At 38.2% G+C, this 15,088-nt stretch overlaps 1 protein-coding gene across 3 annotated transcripts; it reads right to left on the reverse strand.

Moving 5' to 3' along the window:
- Positions 1–760: 760 nt before the first annotated feature.
- LOC106552707 (non-structural maintenance of chromosomes element 3 homolog) lies at positions 761–8,830 on the reverse strand. 3 transcript variants are annotated; one of them, XM_087710809.1, is made up of 11 exons: positions 8,789–8,830; positions 8,086–8,158; positions 6,529–6,636; positions 6,196–6,259; positions 5,565–5,644; positions 3,896–3,990; positions 3,142–3,221; positions 3,017–3,062; positions 2,831–2,893; positions 2,402–2,516; positions 761–1,143 (listed from the first exon to the last, which is right to left on the reverse strand). In XM_087710809.1, the coding sequence occupies exons 2-11, from the start codon at positions 8,140–8,142 to the stop codon at positions 1,066–1,068; spliced, it is 786 nt and encodes a 261-aa protein (XP_087566935.1). In that variant the 5' UTR covers positions 8,143–8,158; positions 8,789–8,830; the 3' UTR covers positions 761–1,065. The 3 variants fall into 3 exon arrangements, with proteins under 3 accessions (XP_087566935.1, XP_013926523.2, XP_087566934.1); XM_014071048.2 differs by lacking the exon at positions 8,789–8,830 and adding an exon at positions 8,650–8,787; XM_087710808.1 differs by lacking the exon at positions 8,789–8,830 and adding an exon at positions 8,590–8,653.
- Between the last annotated feature and the right edge of the window lie 6,258 nt (positions 8,831–15,088).

Genomic DNA, 15,088 nt, shown 5'->3' on the forward strand with positions numbered 1-15,088 from the left:
TAGATACACAGTGCCATCTAGAGAAACATGAACTGGAATGCAAGTTCTGAACTACTTGATATCATTTTATACACGTAGACATATCTCGTCCAAAATGTCTTTGGAGATTCTCAAGTCATGATTGTCCCAAAGTCTGCAATTTTTCTGGAAATCCGTTCATATTCCCGCACAATTCGAAGGATGTTCATCCCAAAGTCATCCAGGTCATGGTTGTTCCAAAGATGCTTTGTCAAGAGGCAACTGGACTTTCTGGTTTTTCTTTGAAGGCCCTTTGAATGGTACAGGAGTATCAACGGATTTCCAGAAAAAATGCAGATTACAGGATGACCAGCTGTCTGCAAGGTGTATAAATCCTTCCATTTCCCACCATCCAATCAGAGCAAAACGTCTTCAAAGAAAAACCAGAAAGTCCAGTTGCTTCTTGAAAAAAAAATCACCTCTGGGATCTCATCCAAAGGCAACTCAAGGTATAGATTTGCCAACCTAAATTGAATAATTGAGTCCCATCCATCGAATTCTTTAAACAAAGAATAAACCAACGATAAAAAACACAGAGCATAATCCTAGCAAATATAAACACTTTTAAAGCCTCATTTCTTTAGAGAGAATTAAATAAGCACTTATGTTCAGTAGAGGATCCAATGAAAACTTTGCCCTGATTATATGCCTTATTTTTATTCTGATGAATGAATACAGGACTTTACAATATATGTCAACTGAAAGGAAGCGGAAAGTAATGCAGAAAATATAGCAAAGAAAAATGATTGCAAAAATATTTTTATTTCCAGTAGATATTCTATTATCTTATTAGCAGAAAATACTATTGCTAATGCTTGAATAATTATCAAGTTTTAGAGAAGAATTTTATCTTCATCACCAATAATGGTCCAATCTATTCTGGAATCTTTCCTCCACAAACAGGGAATTTATTAAGCGCGGAGCACTTTACATGAAATGTGGCTCTTGTAATCCTACCAAAAATAGTAACAGAAAACAGGCAGTCGTTCTAGCAGTTCCAGGGAGGAGTTTTTGACAATTCCTTATAATTCAACACCATAATATTTATCATTTTCCCACTGCATTCGCTTCTGCTTCCGCTTCATTGTACTGGCTCATCCAAGATTTGGGATTCTGATTTTGTATCTAATCAAGGAAAATCAAAGGAGTCCAATTAGGAAAATAGAAATAAATATATATACCAAATTCTCTGCAATACCCTCCCTGAAGTTATCACTCTAGTAAGGAAAATCGAAATTGTATGGACATGATTTAGGCTGTACAGCTTTGCCTGCCTGCTCATTTACCATATTTTTTGGACTATAAGACGCACCGGTGTATAAGATTTCGAAGAGATAAATAAGAAAAAAAAAAGTTTTTGTCTTTCCTGGCCCCCAGAAGCACTCTGCAGGCTTCAGCAGGGCTGGCGTAAGGCAAAAACACCTCCGTTTTTCACCTACAGGGACATTTTTTCCTTCCCCCACCCCTGGTGAAGTGCTTCTAGGGGGTGGGGGAAGGCAAAAACATCATTTTGATGAAAAACAGCCTGTTTTTCACAAAAATGGGATGCGGGGGCGGGACTTTGGGAGGCCAAAAATGGCTGTATTCGGTGTATATGACGCACCAACATTTCCACGCTCTTTTAGGGGGGGGGGGAAAGGTGTGTCTTATACTCCGAAAAATACGATATTTTATTTATAACATTTTCTCAGAGAGCAAAAGGTGGTATATATGGGGTTTCTCTTCTAACTTTACCAACCAAGCAACAATTGTGCGAGTTAGGCAAAGTTGAAAGAGAATAATATCAAGAAGGAACTTAAAACCAGATCTCCAAGGCCCACATTTTAACCACAGAACGACATTGTCTCTTATCAGAATACTACAGGATCTGTTAACAGTTATACATTTTAATGCCCTAAGATGTGTTTCAAGCAAGCATGACTGCCTTTCCTTCAGAAAGGAAAATTTAGGTGTTAAAAGTGAGTAGTTAGAAAATTGCCAATTTCCTGCAAAATCCATAATTCCCATCATTCAGTACTTTGGTCCTGTTTGTGATAAAATATTTTTAAAGGATGAAAAGGACAGTTCCATGTCAAAATGTATAATTGTACACACCCAGTTATTGATCCAACATATTGTAATTCTACAAACTTAGTTATCCTTAATGTAAAAGTTGAATATTTACTTGTATCCCATGTTTATTATTTTTTTACAAACAACTCAAGGTGGTGAACATATCCAACATAATTTCCTCTTATTTTTTCTACACCCCCCCCCCTGTGAAGTAAGTTGACTGATCCAAGGTCAGCCAGCTAATTTTCATGGCTAAGGTAGGATTAGAACTCATAATCTCCCATAAACCAAATGTCACAAAATCCAATCCTTTCCCCTGCCTATTCAGTACCTTGGCAACAAACTGTAGGATCTGTTTCTTGGAAGTCTCTTTAAAAGCCCGTGGTCCCCACCTGAACTCAAACTCAGGAGGATCTGTGTGTGGGAGACGTGTATATTCCAGATATCTAGGAAGTGAGAATTATGCGATCAGTGGAAAAAAAAAACCTTTGTAAGCACCAAACAGATTATTTAGTAGAATAACTGCTTCAGCTCAAAGATATCATTCCTGCCTTTTGGAAGAAAATAGTTTGAGATTTCCCATTAGCCTGTATCCTAATTAATAATCCTATCCTAATCCCCTTTCTTAAAAGATCCAGATATTAGCCATTAAAAGGCAAGCAAAACATTCTGAATTCCCATCTGCCATTTACTGAAACCAATATGATCAATTTCTCTTCCAGTACTAAGGATAGCAAAGGCTTTGTAACCCCTAACTCACTTTTGCCTCACAAATTCCTCTGTCACCAGCTTTTTCACATCGCCAAAGACTTTGTGTTTTCCCCTGGGGAAAAAAAAAAGAATGTTATTGTCTCAGATCAAAGGAGATTTTCTTCCTCGAGTCATCCAACCACACTGAAATATTTGAATTTATCTCTCAATGCTGTCTCAGAGCAGCCAATATTACCCAGAACAGTCAACATGTAATCTCCTCAGCATTTCCCAAACAGCAGCTGCATGAAGACAAAAGAGAACAGTAAGCATATGAAACTAACTAAGAAACGGGGTAAATTAAGTAGGAGTGAAACCTACATTCTTTGATCACGTTGCCTTTCATGAAGATAAGACTAAGTATTACTATAAGAAGGCCCATCTTGGGAGTGTTCTCATCACTGAAAAAAAAAAAAAAACAGAACAAAACAGATTCCACTTTTTAATCTGGAAGTGAACACTGGGGATTTGCAATGTAAAAGAAACCTTTTTTACCCAGTGAGAAACACATTTTTAAAGCCAAACTTTTAGCATTTCAGTCCAGGAACTAATGAAAGATCTGTGGATTGCTCAAAGCATAGGGTAACACGGAGGAACTCCATTTCCCAAAGCATGGAGGACACATGGGTTCTCCTTAGGCATAGGGCCACCAGCTGAAATCTCACTGGGGGATACACTTCCCAAAACATTTGATGAGGCACCCCGTGAAATTCGGTTATTACAATTCGAGACACTTTTCAATATGTCAGAAAGGGAGAATGGTTAAACACATGACTAATAATAATATATTTAATTAATTTAGTACACTTAATTCAATGTATACTTAAATATAAACAAAATGAAATTTAGATTCTGCCATACCACTTAAAGACTAAGTGGCCCAGCAAAAGTTTTTGATCTCTACCACCTTTGGATCTCAAAATGCAAGAATATAGAAACCATCAGAAAAAAGCAATACTATTGCTCATTTCAAAAAACATGAAGAGATTTTTGACATGTTTTACAAGGTTTTATACAAAATTAAGCCAACACAGAAGCACAGAAACAGAGGCATTACATTCCCTCTTTTCCTTACTCATTCACATTCTCTGCTTCCAAAGGAGGAAATTTACTGATCAGGATGTAGGAATGGTACTTTGGGTCAATTTCCACAACTCCCAATCCAAATACCTGACAAAACAGGAAAGATAAATAAGAATAGAGCTCTCTTCCTCATTCACTATTATTGTCTCTTCTTTTTAAATGAGAGAAAACTCATACACAAACATAACCAACTTATATGTTTAATAAATAATTAATAAAATCTATCATTTCCATTAGTTATATAAGTCATGTTGTTCATTATAAACGTTCAGACTTTAGATTGTTGATGAAGAGTTCAGCCTGGGGGGGGGGGGCGGAGCTGCAGCTGGTGCATCTGGAGCGTGTTTGCAGTAGTGCCTCCTTATCAATTTTTGGATTCTTTTTTATTTAATTAACATTTTTTGGTGGAGATAACAGTGTAGAACATAATACAAATAAAAACTTTTGTTGCTGCTGAAGAATTAAATAAGCATGGGAAAAAGAAACGCCATGGCACCAGCCCAGGATCTCTCCCTCCAGTGAAGACAGCAAAACAACCAAGAATTGAGGAGCTCTTTGTTGGCAAGAGATCTGTAAGTAAAACTAACCCCCCCATCTCCAACAATTTGGAGAGAATAGAACAGGACCGGCAAAAAGATTTGGCAAATCAGCGTTTACTAGACTTTGCCGATCCGGGGGGGGGGGGGGGGGATGAAAGCCAGCTCTTCTCACAAACAACTAGCCCAATAATTTCCTTTACGGAGTCTAAGGTAAAGACTAAAAAGGCAAAGAACAACCAGATAATTCAGAGTATGGAGAGTTTACCCTGGGAAAATTCAACTGAGTTTATGGCAAAGCAATGCCTTCTCACAGCACAAACGGTGGTTTCAATATTTGAACAATTAATTGCCATCCAACATGATATAGAGACATTGAAAAAAGATTTAGCTGTTTTTCTTAAAGTACAACAGTGGTTCCCAAACATGGCAACTTTAAGACTTGTGGACTTCAACTCCCAGAATTCTCCAGCCAGCTCTGCTCTGTGGGAGTTGAAGTCCACAAGTCTTAAAGTTGCCAAGTTTGAGAACCACTGAAGTACAATATTGGGCGCCAAGTACTCCCACTAAAGTTTTGGCAGAAGATTTGATTAACTCCCATTCGCAGGATAAGGAAAAGGAAATAGAGCAAAGAGCCAGAGAAACAGTTAAAGAGACGGAAAGATTAGATTGTTGACGAAGAGTTCAGCCTGAATTAGTATCCCCAACTAGATTAACCAAAATTTTAAAAATAGAAATATAATAAATTTACAATCTATTGAAATTTCTCCATTTATTCAGGTTAAACCAGAAATGCCAGTCATTTTGATGACAAGGGCCAAACATTTTGCCCAAATTATGAGGCTAGATTTCTCATCGCTTGTGGTCAATTCAGCATTTTGGTTTCATTATATCCTACAATGACTTTTTCTACATACTCCTGTACTCCTTGAAAATTGATAAACAATTGAAATATCAGCTTTCATGGATCATAGTCAATGCAATAGTGAGTCTTTAGGATGAACAGATTTTTTGTGCTGCAGGATTCTCACTCTGAAAACTTTTATTGCCAAGTTTTTAGATTAGCTTCTTCTGTAAGATTTATAGATTGATCAAATATGCTCAAATCATCAATTGATTCCTTACTCGTTGAAGAGTCTGATTGGCTTGTCTGAGGATCTCAGGGAAGATATCTTTACAGTCTTTGATGACATATTTCAGAATATCTGTAAAAAGACAAATAATGTTGATCTATAAGTTCCTAGAGAACTGGAATGTGAAGAGACTGATTTCATCTATGGGATTTCATGGGCTTCTAGTTGGCAACTAGAACTTTGGACTAGATGCACTTTCTTATGTTCTTTTGATGAACGCTACCTATACATACAACATTCTGTGTAATGTTGGACCTACTCAAAATAAACACAAATAACAATGAAGTTTATGGCATACATTCTGACAGAAACTTTTAAAAACCCAAATAATTTCTAGTTTAGCACTCAAAAAGTAAATGTTCTTTACTTAGCATTACTAATTGTCATATATTTACTATCCTGCTCGGTGGCTCTCAAAAGACCTTCCCCCCCCCTCCAAAAAAAACCTGCATTAAAGTTGGGGGAAAGAGGCTCACCAAAATAATAAAATCCTCCCATTCTTTGAAAAACCCAATCTTAGAACAGAAATTATTGAAAACAGAGCACATGCTCTGTTTTCCAACCCTGGAAACTGAATCCAAGTCCCTCCTGATGAAATAAAATAAAAATAAATCCATACTTACCTGTCCGTTTAATAGGGATTTTCTTCTGATCTTTGATCAGAAGGAATTGCACCAGTTCATTTACCTAGACAGAGAATATAACATACGTTGCAGCAGACTCACAGTATTAATCTAAGTTTCCTATAAATATTGTCTTCAGTTGTGGGGCATGCTTCAGTGTCCCTAGCCATTCTGTAACTTTAAAAAAATCTCTAGGTCAGGGAAGCTGCTACAATGTAGATAACTGTTACAGATCATAAAATGTGTACTTATTTATTTTAAAACAGAACATGCATCTTTGGTTATAGCCAGTCATAACAAGAAGCCCTCAAAAATGCATAAAAAGTGCCTCACTTTTTGTTCCACTTCAGAGGGGGAGTGTTGCTCCAAATTACGTTGCGCCTGAGTTAACGTCTGAGTCTGACTTAAAGTGAATTCTTCATCAACTTCCATATGCCGAACCTGGAAAAAAGCGAATGGGTAATCCCTAATTGATTCGTTTTATTACTGGGCCTTTGCATTTCCATTATTAAACACATGTTCCTATATTTACCTGCAAGTAAATCTCATGGAAAACAGTAGAATTTACTGTAGAATTTAACCACTGCGCCGAGGTGGCGCAGTGGTTAAATGCAGCACTGCAGTTCAGCAGTTTGGCTGTTCAAATCCCACCAGGCTCAAGGTTGACTCAGCCTTCTATCCTTCCGAGGTGGGTAAAATGAGGACCCAGATTGTTGTTGGGGGCAATATGCTGACTCTGTAAACCGCTTAGAGAGGGCTGAAAGCCCTATGAAGCGGTATATAAGCCTAACTATTGCTATTGCTATTGCTACTTAGAAATATTTGAATTTGAATTTGAATTTGAATTTATTAAAATTTATAGGCCGCCCTTTTCCCTGAGGGGACTCAGGGCGGCTTACAATCACAAGGGGCACGACATCACTGAAGTATGCACGACATCACTGAAGTAGACTGTTTCACAAGGGGAGACTTAATAACAATAAGATATAAAACAGTAAACAGACCAGTCGGTACGAAACACTAAGCTAGATTTGCCAAGAACTTCCTTCAGAGGCTCATTCAAGCACCACTTGCACTATTTGTCTTACTGCATGAAAAATGGCAAGCAACAACATGAATATGCTATATTTCCCCCATTTCCATTTGAACCAGGCACAGGCACGGCAGACCACAGATTCCTACTGCAACATGTGAAAAAAGGCCTGGCTGTTTATATTAATAAAATAAGGGTTGAAGAACATGTATTCATGCAATTCAAGGGGTCACAAATATTTTGTACTCTTCTAATCACTTCCGAGTATGGGAAAGATGACATTAAAATGAGCTATTTTTGAAATATCACATTATGTGTCCTGGTCCCCTTTTCTAACAGTAAAAAAAAAATATGTACGTCTTTTACATCACCTACTCTGAACCTTAGTTATAAGCTAGCCTTCTTCCAACCACCTGCTGCCAATTACCTCCACTAGACCGATTAGATCCCACAGATTAGGCCTCCTCCGAATTCCATCCGCCGGCCAGTGTCGACTGGCGACTACCCGGAGGAGAGCCTTCTCTGTGGCTGCTCCGACCCTCTGGAACGAACTCCCCGTGGAGATTCGAACCCTCACCACCCTCCAGGCCTTCCGCATAGCCCTTAAAACCTGGCTGTTCCGACAGGCCTGGGGCTAAAGAGCTGTTGCCCCCGTCTCGAATGGTATGACTGTCGTGTGTTTTAAATTATGCATTGTTATGTGTCGTTTTTTAATTTTTTGTCTGTATCCCCCTTCCCTGGTTTGAGTTGTGAGCCGCCCTGAGTCCCCTTCGGGGGGGGAAAAGGGCAGCATATAAATATAATAAACAAACAAAACAAAACAAACAACAGGTGTATCCTACACTTAACTGGCATACCTTTGAAGAGCCAGCTCCTCTGCTGTTGCGGCCACTATGCCTGTGCTGCTGAGACATGGTTTTGAAAAGACACCTGAATGGAACAAGAGAATAAAATTATTACAGTTCAGATCCAGCCTCTGAAGGTGCAGCAAAAGTCCTTAACATTTGTCAGTTGCCTATATACAGGTGACCAGCAAGTAACTTCTTCTACCTGTAAATAAATGGTAGGTTTCCAAGATCTTAAAACTAGCAGAACTTCCCCTCTCTAGTTACGCAAAAATATACAGTATCAAACACTTGAAATCCAACAAGTTATTCTGGTGGGAAAACCCAGCACTGGACGAACTAAATTTCTACACAGGGACGGTTCTGTGCCAGCCCAAATAGTCCCCATATTCTCGTGGCTCCCATATTCCCAGTTTTTTAGGTGTCCTTCGCCTTTAGCCGACCCATAGCAAGTAGCAATTCAAAAGATAAGTGTTTATAAAGTGCCACTCTGGCCTTCCAACCCAGAAAGACGACCTGGTTCTGCTCGCACTAGCAACACCGCCAGGCACGAAGGTTAACTCTCGACACACTTACTCAGCCCGCCCTTCCCCTCTCGTTAGAAAAGCCACCAGCCTCTCCGGTTCCGTCCGCGGCCTCACAGCACATGCGCCTCTTTTTCCGCCCGGCCGGTAGAACTCTGCTTACAGCGCACGCGCGTCACTGTGATCCTTGCCTCTACTTTGTCGAGCGTCGCTTAGCAACGCTGGCGGGTAACGAGCGTTGATCCGTACATCCTTCTCCAATAGGAGGGGGCGGGGGCTGCTTGCGGAGGCCACCGGAACTCCCAAACTCCGGAGATAGCAGCAAAGGGAGATAAAAGCCGCAGGATTTTTGCTGCTATCTAGTGTTGACAGGATATTTGAATACCCAGAATAGGGCGGCCCCCGTCTTAGGTTTGTTGAAGACGGCAACATTTAAGGGTTCCCAGTCCGCGGTCCCCCCGTTATTATAAACCGGGAATTCTGGGAGTTGTAGTTCATTGTAGAGGAAATGCTGGCTCGGGAAAAATAGAAGTGCATATTTCATCCAATCATCAGAGATCATTTTTTTTAATATAAATTTTTATTTTTATTACACAGACAACACATACAACAATAAAAAACAAAACAAAACAAAACAAGGCATCATCACATACAGCATGTCGTTTGGTTAAAGGTGTTTTAACATCCATATTCTCGAATAACATCAGATTTTTCATCTAGTATAACTAAATACCTCACTTTCATTGTACAGTATATGTTCAATTACAATTAGTATTATTTTTTTCCAATAAATCATAATTCCCTTACATTCTTAATTGTCTATTTGATAACAGTATACCTTTATATAATCCCCATGTGAAAGAAATTTTTTTTAACCAACCATTTTATTTATATATCACTATTTTCAATTATGCATAGTTCCACCAATCAACTATCAGGTATGCTTATGTTCATTACATTCAAACAGAAATCTTATTCCTTCATTTTTCAACAAAATATTCTAAATAGTCGCTACATATATATATATATATATATATATATATATATATATATATATATATATATATATATATATATATATATATATATATATATATATATATATATATATATATATATATATATATATACACACACACCAATTTTCAATTACTCCCTTAATTATTTATCAATAACAAGATATCATTGTAATATGTTCTTAAGGTTATACATTATATCACCAATCCTCTCTCAAGTATACATAAAATCATTGTTAGAGATCGTTGTTGTTGTTAGTTGCGAAGTCGTGCCCGACTCATCGTTAACTCCATGGACAACGTTCCTCCAGGCCTTCCTGTCCTCTACCATCCTCTGGAGTCCATTCAAGCTCACGCCGACTGCTTCGGTGACTCCATCCAGCCCACCTCATTCTCTGTCATCCCCTTCTTCTTCTTTTGCCTTCAATCGTTCACAGCATTAGGCTCTTCTCCAGTGAGATCATTAGGGCATCTTAAAGACCTTCATTATAGTGAAGGGAAATTGTAATAAGAATATAAAATACTGGTATACTAGAATGCGTAAAAATTTGTTATTCTGCGAACCTTTGTATTTGTAATGAAGGAGTCTATGAATCAATTTGCTTCTGCTTATATTATTGTATATAATGTCAGAAATTAGTTGTTTTCTTAGCAAACTGTAACCTTAATACTGGACTGCAAATGTTATCTCACCGCTGTGTCTCGCTTCTATTCTTGGCTTCAAAGCTAGGGACATTCTTGAAAACATAGAAGAAACTGTTACACGGGCTGCATAGATAAAAGAACCAAACTAGGGAGTTTTCCTGGCTCATAAATCCTTAAAGCAATCTACCGAAAAAACAACTTGGGAAAGGGGGCAGTCACCTCTTAGACAAGGCTATAGGAATCCTCCACAGATAAGGCAGACAGAGTGAGGAGCTTGAACAAAAGACCACTTTAAAGATCACATTGATAACGAATCTTTGTCTCTGATTGGATAAACTTTGTTTCTATCTGCCTAAAATGTATATAATACTCTGAGCCACTCTTGCAGGGTGTGGCTATTCCTCACATGCATTTGTTTGTATGCTTTGGATATAGTTTTGTCACCTAGCTTTTGCTATGGCCATAAATAAAAGATGATACTTTTTGCAAGCCTCGTCTCATTCTCTCTCTTTGGCATTGTTGAAAGAAATGTCCTTCTGGGTTCAGCTCCAAGTGGGGAAGAAGACACTGGAGACATGGAGGCTGCTTGGAAAGATGGTTTATTGTTGGACAGGGCCACATGGCTTGAGCCCTGAACAGAAAAGGTGATCACATGCTTCAATGTTGGTGGAGAAGAAGAGAAGGGCTGAGGGAGGGGCTTGCTAGGCTTTTTATACCCTGTTTAGTCCCACCTCTCTGTTTCCTGTTCCTGTGTAAGAAATGTATTCTGATTGGTTGTCAGACTCCTGTGGTGCCATGCAGGGGGCTACTCTCTAGCTGTTTTGAATCCATAGATGAGTTCTCAGATGCCATGTGGAGAGTTGAGTAATATCCCTCCCCCCTACAGCTGCAGCAGAGAAGTCTTTATTATGTAAAGTGGGCTAGCCTGGCCTTCTTAATGGCCCATTAACTGGGGATGGGCAGAAAGCTACAGGCAACTATTCTGTCTTTTAAAACATGCTTCTTTTCACAACCAGAGAAACATTCTGCCTTTTCAATATTTCCTAGGATATTTCATTTTTCTGGGAGAGGGCTGGGTGATAACTTCCCACAGCATCTCAGTGGCTCGGGCAAAACTGCTGGAACCTTACAGTAACGCACATATGTAAACATTTTTTTTCTTGTAACACATATGATATTTTATAACTTTGTTTCCTGTAACTAGCTTCCTGTTGTATTAGGCCTCTGGCAATTGTCAAACACATGTTCCTGCCATTTGATCTGAAGATGTGATCAAATCTTCCTGCCAACCTTCTTCCTGCAATCTAGGGCTTAGAACGTATCTCAGGTTGGAGTTGCCCCAGCTGCCCTAGAACCTACATCTTTGATCTGTGTAAGTTCCCTTCTCTGCAACAGGAGGGGGGGGGGGGCAATTGGCCAATTGTGAGAACAAAGGAAGAGATACCACTGATAACACGAATGAGGAGGCTGCTATCTTTTGGTAATAAGAAACACACAAACCTAACTAGGAGACCAGAATTGAGGATTTAACCGATGTTTTATAGACCCGAATTGAGAATTTTACTGATGTTTTATAATTTTTCCAACAGTATAAAAGGAAGGGCCATTTCCTCTCTTAGGTGTGGCATTTCCTCACATATCTTCTTGTGTATGTCTGGAACTGTACCCAGCTTTCTAAATTTTGATCAAAGATTAAATGCTGATTCTTTCTCAAGCCTCTGTTTAAGTTCTTATTTTGGCTCTCTTTGTGGGCTTAAACATATTCTGGGACCTTACAATAGCATGAACATAGGGTGGATTTCAAGAAATTTATCAGATCCATTGAGCATTGTTTCAATCATAGCCCCAGCACTGTGATCAGGAATAATGGAAGATGCTATGCAAATAATGAATGGAAAAGGATCGTAGTTTATTTTCCACAGAAAAAGCACTAGCTTTCCATAGCCATTGCCTCATGAAATGGGCAACTTGTTGCAAATAGTTGCATATAAATAAAACTAAACTGCAATCTTAACATGTGGTATATTTCAGCAAGCTTAAAAATCCAATGGTTGAAAAAAAAATCTTCATTGAAGCAAGGCTTTCTTTTACTAAGGAAAGTCCGAGTTTTAGGAATACCTTCCTTTTGGCTTATATAACCCTCTTGCTAACCTGTTGCTAAATTGTTAAATTGTAAATAATGCAGATATTGTTATTGTGGCTGGAGATAACTCTCAAGCAATTCTTCAATTTGCCAGTCCCACAAGTAATAAATACTGTACATTTTGAAGTCAAATGTCCAGGTTCTGATCTTCCTCTGTAACTTTTCACTGTATTTAAATAAGTTGAACCTTTATAGGACCATACTCACTCTTAAATTAATTCACCATTCCTCAGATCTCACATTAGGTAAGCAGAGCATGAAGTTTCCCATTTTAAGCAGGGGTTTTGGCATCACCTCCTGGTAGGAGCTAGAAACTACTGGTGTTTATGTTGATAGAGATACTAAATAAGTTGAACCTTTATAGGACCATACTCACTCTTAAATTAATTCACCATTCCTCAGATCTCACATTAGGTAAGCAGAGCATGAAGTTTCCCATTTTAAGCAGAGTTTTTGGCATCCCCTCCTGGTAGGAGCTAGAAACTACTGGTGTTTATGTTGATAGAGATACTAAATAAGTTGAACCTTTATAGTACCATACTCACTCTTAAATTAATTCACCATTCCTCAGATCTCACATTAGGTAAGCAGAGCACGAAGTTTCCCATTTTAAGCAGAGTTTTTGGCACCCCCTCCTGGTAGGAGCTAGAAACTACTGGTGTTTAGGTTGATAGAGTCGAGATACTGTTCAACTACTGATTTCTGCACATATTTAAAAAGTAATGTGGCAGTTCCTAGTAACAACACAGAAACAGATCATGGTGGACTGTGATGTGGTTTTCATTTAAAAACCTCAGGCTCTGTATTGTATATTAAGGTGTTACCTAGTGCTACTTGGTTTCCAGGGCCCGCATTGGCGGAACAGTGAAGAATGTGGCCTTTGGCAGAGAGATTAGAAGCTAGTGACTCTGAAAAAAAAAAGAATGAAAGAAGTCACTGTTTGAGGTGGGGAAACCAAAATAGTTTAAAGGAAATGGCAGTTTAACAAACCAACCAATCAGCCTTAAAAGGGTAATAATTGCTAGAGTATTCTCGCAGATAAAATCAGTTGCTGTGTTCATTTTTCATTCTAACCCACTTTTAAACAAATGGATTTTCCCCCTCTTGATTGTTGTTCTTTTCCTGTTTTTGCCTGCTTTTTAACCCCATTTCAACAGTTAACTGTTTGTGATGTTTGATTATGTTTAAGAAAGAAACAGCAAGCTATATTTTTGCTAACTGAACTGAGTGGCATACATGCTTATTCTAAACTGGATACATGAATTCACAGGAAGCATGCTGAGTGCTAACTAAATTGAATAATGCTCAGTTATTTTTGAGAACAAATACACATCTAGAAAATATTGAAGTTGCACAAAAAGACACACATGGAGCAAATACAGAATGCCATTGCAGGCAAAATGAATATCGGAAAGAATAGCTCTCACACCCTCAATATGAAAAGATGCAGAAATCAATCAGGCATGGTTGTACAAGTGTCATTGCACAAGTGTCTAATAGTCTTTTATTAGAAAGGATATAAGTTTGCTAATCCCATCACCATGGAGTGAATTATGCAGTAATTCTAGTAGAAATTGAACAAAGAAGCAAGCAACGAAACCTTACAATACAAATCAAGGCATTAAGATGTTCTGGTTCGACTGTTCACAAAGACAAATGGTACTGTTGGAAGAAAAATCCAGATCCACTGTTAAATCCAGGGACCAATCTACTGGGTTATTCTCTGACCGGAAGCAGCAGGGAAGATCTGAGTTACACCAAAGGTGTATTATTCCTTATCCCACCCCAGTTTTAACACCCCCCTATTTTCTAGGTTAACATTTTTCTTTTATTTCCTAGGCGAAGTAGCTATAGGATCTGAACGAGTATCTTTCCCGCATAGAAAGATGATTACTGGAATAAATCTATGATTGCTTGCTTAATGCCACTGAATCATCCTAAGATCTATTTTCAGGTGACTATGGAAGATCCATGTCATGATACACAAAATATCATTGGTGAGGTTGTGTCTTCTAATATAAATGATTCTAGATAAAAACATGTTTAAACAATGGTAACCAAATGAGAATTATGGTACAGAGATAGTAAAATATATAACTTTTCTTTCTTGATTTAAAAGGTACAACACGATTTGAATGAAGTATATGTAAGGACTGTGGAAGCAACGCACGGAATATATTTGTAACCAACTGATACGCTTTCAACAAGATGTAACGAAAGATGATTTTTTTTTCTTATTTTTCTCTCTGTTTAACTAAAACAATAAAAAAAATTCTCAAAAAAATATCATTGGTGAGGAAGTAAATGAAAGGAGGACAGAGAAAGACAGAGAGAGAGAGAGACAGAAAGACAGAGACAGAGACAGAGACAGAGAGAAAGAAAGATTTCCTAACATTTAGTTCAGCAATTAGTTTATTATATGCTGCAGCAACACTATAAAACTTAACATGTCTTTTGTGCTAGCTTAGTGCAGTTATTTGTATTTCCAAGAATGATATGGATGCAGTCCCTCTGAATGTTACCCAGTTTTTCCATAGACCCGACACTAACTCTTTGCCCCTTAGTCTGAGCAACAACATCTTGCCAAGATATTCTAAGTTTAAAAAGCTAAATCACTTGGATTTTTCTTTCCAATCATTCAACTGCATTGTTGCTCTTGGAAGTGAGATTTTTCAAAATTATTCTGG

Source organism: Thamnophis sirtalis, unplaced genomic scaffold (genome assembly GCF_051295495.1).
Source record: "Thamnophis sirtalis isolate CommonGarterSnake01/CBP01778 unplaced genomic scaffold, rThaSir2_p1.2 scaffold_3, whole genome shotgun sequence".
Taxonomy (NCBI): domain Eukaryota; kingdom Metazoa; phylum Chordata; class Lepidosauria; order Squamata; family Natricidae; genus Thamnophis; species Thamnophis sirtalis.

Excerpts from the sequence above, each read along its gene's own strand:
- LOC106552707 (XM_087710809.1), bottom strand. The coding sequence starts at position 8,142 with ATGTCTCAGCAGCACAGGCATAGTGGCCGCAACAGCAGAGGAGCTGGC. Across the intron at positions 3,991-5,564 it reads CCAATCAGACTCTTCAACGA|GTATTTGGATTGGGAGTTGT; the intron begins GTAAGGAATCAA and ends CTGTTTTGTCAG. Across the intron at positions 2,894-3,016 it reads TTACATGTTGACTGTTCTGG|GGGAAAACACAAAGTCTTTG; the intron begins GTAATATTGGCT and ends TTTTTTCCCCAG.